Source organism: Symphodus melops (genome assembly GCF_947650265.1).
Source record: "Symphodus melops genome assembly, contig: scaffold_235, whole genome shotgun sequence".
Lineage (NCBI taxonomy): Eukaryota > Metazoa > Chordata > Actinopteri > Labriformes > Labridae > Symphodus > Symphodus melops.
In genome coordinates this window covers 37,501-42,126 of record NW_027636740.1, presented here as the reverse complement: position 1 = coordinate 42,126, position 4,626 = coordinate 37,501, and the positions used below count along the sequence as shown (strand labels likewise).

Below are 4,626 nucleotides of genomic sequence, written 5' to 3'. Positions count from 1 at the left end.
CCGAACGTAACTTCCACAAACCGTCAAACTGAAACAACTGAGGCTGCTGAGGAAGACACGCTGCTGTCTCACATTTCCACTTCCTTCTCCTCAGTACTGTGACATGTTCTCGGGACCCTCACTCCTTTTTCTTACAATGGGATTCGTCTTTCCTGCACTTCCACGGCGCTCGCTGCATGCACGTCAGTCTGTCCACAAAGAGGCGTCCTGAGGTTCGTTAGAGACTGTTATTTCTGTCACAAAGGAATCCAAACAAAGAGACAGAATGAAAGCTTCCGTGACGCAGAAATAAAACAGTCAAACAAGTTCACAGTGATTTTTGCTGTCTGTCGGTTTTTTAGCATAATCTGCTTCCTGGTTCTATTTTTATATTTCCAGCTGATGGTCTGTTTTTACTCACGTTGTGCTTTTCTAAAGAGCCGATATTATTTACACGCTGCGCTGTAGTCTCATGTACGTCTCTGTAAGCACTTATTATTTATTGCATGTTACTGAACTTTGTCTCAATGATGAACACGGTCATTCATTTCTATTTCAGTGCATTTCCAATAAATATGTTCAAAACTATGTTTATGAATGATCTCTTAATGAGAGCCTCGGAGGAGGGGGGGTTAACCCCCTTCCTGGGTATGAAAACTTGTTTTGAGAAGCTGTGATTGGTTAATCTAAAAAAAAGAGCCGTCAATCACAGAACAATCAGACATTTTGTGTCTTTAAATCATTTATAAGACGTACTTTAAAAATATAGTTTACAAGATGAAATCAACTCGTTCAGCTTCTTCATCAGTGATTGGATGAACCTGCGGTCCCACCCCCCCTCACTCCTCTCACCCCCCCTCCTCTCCTTCAGTTTAAGTTTATGTTTAATCTGCCCAACTATGTAAGATTGTAATGCCACTCGTCCCCACTAGAGGGCTCAGTGTATCTGCCTCCCAGTCACAGGTCACGATATTAACAGAAAAATAAAATGTAAGATTTTAATGTGATTTTCATTTTATTATAAAAACAGTATTTAAGTTTGTTTCTGCTGTACAGTAAAAAATATTAGACTTCCAAAGACCTTAGCATGGGGGGGGGGGGGGGGGGTGAAGCACCAGAAGGAGGAGAGTTAAAGTCCTTGGTAAGCAGCAAAGAAGAGGAGGCAGAAAAGAGGCAGAGACGTCTTCTCTCCTCTTTTCTGTGCAACAGTTCATTTGGATCAAAAACAGAAGAATCCTGACAAAACTACAAGAAGCCCCCCGCCCCGCCCCGCCCCCCACACATCTTTACAGGCACACAGGTATGGCCCCCCCTCCCCAAACTGCTCCATGTGAAGTGTCGTTAGAGGAGGAAGAGCACGTAATCAGGGGAGGGGGTTAGCATGTTTAAAAGTCCGTGCAGCTTGATTGATGTCTCGTGGAGTCCTTTAACAGAAAACACTGATAATTATTAACCTGGAAACGCCCACATACTGGACCCGCCCACATACTGGACACGCCCACATACCGGACCCGCCCACATACCGGACACGCCCACATACTGGACCCGCCCACATACCGGACACGCCCACATACTGGACCCGCCCACATACAGGACACGCCCACACAGACAGAAATATTAACCAACCCACCCTGACAGTCAGTAATAAAAATATATTTCTGTACAAACTGTCGCAGTCTTACCGTACATGACCCCCCCTCAGATAAAATAAATAAAGTACATGATGTGAAGAATCCTCCACATCAGTCTGCAGAACAAAAATGATGGGAAACAAAATGATAAAAAAAAGTTCTTTGCATTTAATCATCTTAAATTTTCCATCACTTTAAAAATCTTAAAAACTTATTAAAAAAGGCTTCGAGTCCATTTTACCCCAAAAATACTGGGCGGAAATAAGGGGGAGGGGCTGCTGAAGGAACCCCACCCAACCCCTGTCCACAGGTGGGAAAACATATATTAACAACAATAAATTAATTCCATTTATTCATAATTATTAACGACCGACTTTATCTCCCATAGGAAGCTCATTCAAAGAAACTTTATTCAAAACATTTTAAATAACAATTTTTAAAAAATCTGTAACACTGTCCAGCGGAACGACTCGTCCAAAGGAGTCATTTTGACACGCTCACATTAGGTCTAAAGGGTTGTGATTTAGAGGGTCCTGACCACCTCCCCCCGGCCCATGAAGACCCCCCATGGCACCCAGCTGAGAAAGCATGCCGCTCTGATCGCGTCCAAAAGGGTCAAGAGAGTTTTGCTGTGGGGGGGCCACCAAGCCTGGGTGGTGCTGGTTCAGGTGTGGAGATCCTGTCTGCACCTGGGGGGAGATATGGTGGGGAGAGGGATGGGGCTGCAGGCGGGGGGACGGGCTCGAGTGTGGCGGCTGGGACTGGGGTCTTGGTGAAGGCTGCGGTGATCGGACCTGGTTGGCAAGTGGAGTAGGCACAGTCTGGCCTTGAAGGTGGGGGTGGGGGGAATGGGCCACCTGTTGTGGGCTCATGGGACCAGTGTGCTGACTTGGAGACCCACCTGGAACCAGATGCTGCTGCTGAAGCAGCCTCTGATGGAGCGCCTGCTGGAGCAGGGCCTGAGAGGACGGAGGGGGGTTACTCTGAGAGGGCTGCTGAGGACCTCCTCCACATGGACCCTGCTGACCCAGCTGGTGCTGCTGAGAGGGGTCTGTTTGGGGGGCCTTGCCGGCAGGGTGCTGCATCCCTGAAGGACCCACAAAGTTCTGAACCTGAGGAGGCTGTTGGAACTGACTAGGACCCACCCGCTGCAGATGTTGTTGTTGTTGTTGCTGTTGCTGCTGCTGCTGCTGTTGCTGTTGTTGCTGAAGATGTCGCCTCCTGAGCAACTCTCTAAACTGAGGATTGTTAAGATTCCCCAGTTGGGGCCCCCCCTGTAGACCTCTAACCCCCCCCTGCTGTACACTGTTGAGCATTGGTCTCTGCTGTTGCAACTGTTGCTGTTGTAGTTGTTGTTGATGCAATTGTTGCTGTTGTAGTTGTTGCTGTTGTTGATGCTTTTGTATTTGTTGCTGCTGTTGTATTTGTTGTTGCTGTTGTAGTTGTTGCTGTTGTTGTATTTGTTGTTGCTGTAGTTGTTGCTGTTGCTGTATTTGTTGCTGTTGTTGTATTTGTTGCTGTTGTTGTAGTTGTTGCTGTTGTTGTAGTTGTTGCTGCTGTTGTAATTGTTGCTGTTGTTGTAATTGTTGCTGTTGTTGTATTTGTTGTTGCTGTTGTAATTGTTGCTGCTGTTGTTGTATTTGTTGTTGCTGTAGTTGTTGCTGTTGTTGTTGTTGTATTTGTTGCTGCTGTTGGAGTTGTTGTTGTTGTAGTTGCTGTTGTATTTGTTGCTGTTGTTGTCTTTGTTGCTGCTGCTGCTGTTGCATTTGTTGTTGATGTTGTAGTTGTTGCGGTTGGTTTAGTTGCTGTTGCTGCTGTGCTTGCTGGAGTTGGGCAATTGTTGCCATATTAACTGTCGACCCCCCCTGACCACCCATGTGTATTCCAGGCTGCCCAGGCCCTGAAGCATTCATGTTTACCTGTGGAGGCCCTCCAGCCATAACGTTACATCCAGGACCCCCTGCTGGACCAGGACCCACTGTTGGACCTCCAGGGACACAGCCTGGCCCCCCCTTGTATTTTGATGCTCTCTGTTTGATGAAAGCCGCCATGAGTTGCGGGTTGGAGCGCAGGATGTTAAGGACTTGCTGTTGCTGCAGGGGGGAGCTTGGCGAGCGGAGAGTCCGTAAAAGGTCCTGCAGGGCGGCCTGCGGAATGTTCCCCCCAGCAGCTCCAGGTACTGGTCCCCCTGGCCCCCCCCCTTCTGCACTCAACTGCTGTCCCATGTTCATTAAGGCAGTGTGGCCATGAGTCTGTTGGTGAGCTCCTTGTTGTTGAGCTGCCATGCCGGCTGAATGGTTCATCTGGTTCATCACTGCTGGCCTCTGCTGGGGGGGCACCCCCTGCCCCCCCCACTGCTGCTGCTGCTGCTGCTGAGAGTTTTGAAGTGGTGCCCCCACCCTCTGCTGCTGAAGCTGGACCTGAGAGGGGAGGTGACCCTGCTGAGGGGTACCACCAACACTGACCATCATCCCTGATGGAGCTGGTTGTGGATCCATGTGGGCCCGACCTGTTGCCACAGCTGCCGGTGTCTGTGGGGGCATTCCCTGGGGTCCCACCATCCCCCCTGTATGTCCCAAGCCCATTTGCTTCCCTGGGCCCTGCTGATGGTGAGGGTTGGTTGGGATCTGTCTCTGCAGAGCCATCTTCCTCTGAGCATCAGCCACCTGCTGGATCTTCATCGCTATCTCTACGGCTGCCTGGGGGGGGCCGGATGAGGCCTGCTGCTGCTGAGGAAAGGGAGTCTGGCCCTGGAGTTGGCTCAGAGCTTGTTGACCTCCACCTGGCTGATGGGGAGGTGTTGCAGAGCCAAGGACCGGATTTACTTGGGAGGTATGGAGGGGGGAGGAGCCTGGAGGTCTGCTGGTGTATGGTGGCAGACAGTTCTGTTGGGAGTTTGCTCCACTTTGCTGCTGCTGATGTTGAGGGGAGTTCATTGCCCCCCCAAACCTGCCCCCTCCACCCATTTGCTGGAACTGGGGATGAAGGGGGTGCTGGCTGGGCATCCCAGCTTGTT

At 49.8% G+C, this 4,626-nt stretch overlaps 1 protein-coding gene across 5 annotated transcripts in view; it reads right to left on the bottom strand.

Moving 5' to 3' along the window:
* Positions 1-1,761: 1,761 nt before the first annotated feature.
* The window catches only part of LOC306819123 (histone acetyltransferase p300-like), a 32,871-nt gene continuing 30,006 nt past the window's right edge, over positions 1,762-4,626 (bottom strand). For all 5 annotated transcript variants that reach the window (XM_079372880.1, XM_079372881.1, XM_079372882.1 and 2 more), the window contains exon 30: positions 1,762-4,626. This exon is cut by the window's right edge and continues 643 nt beyond it. In XM_079372880.1, the coding sequence (XP_079229006.1) occupies positions 2,108-4,626 (2,519 nt within the window). In that variant the 3' untranslated portion in view covers positions 1,762-2,107.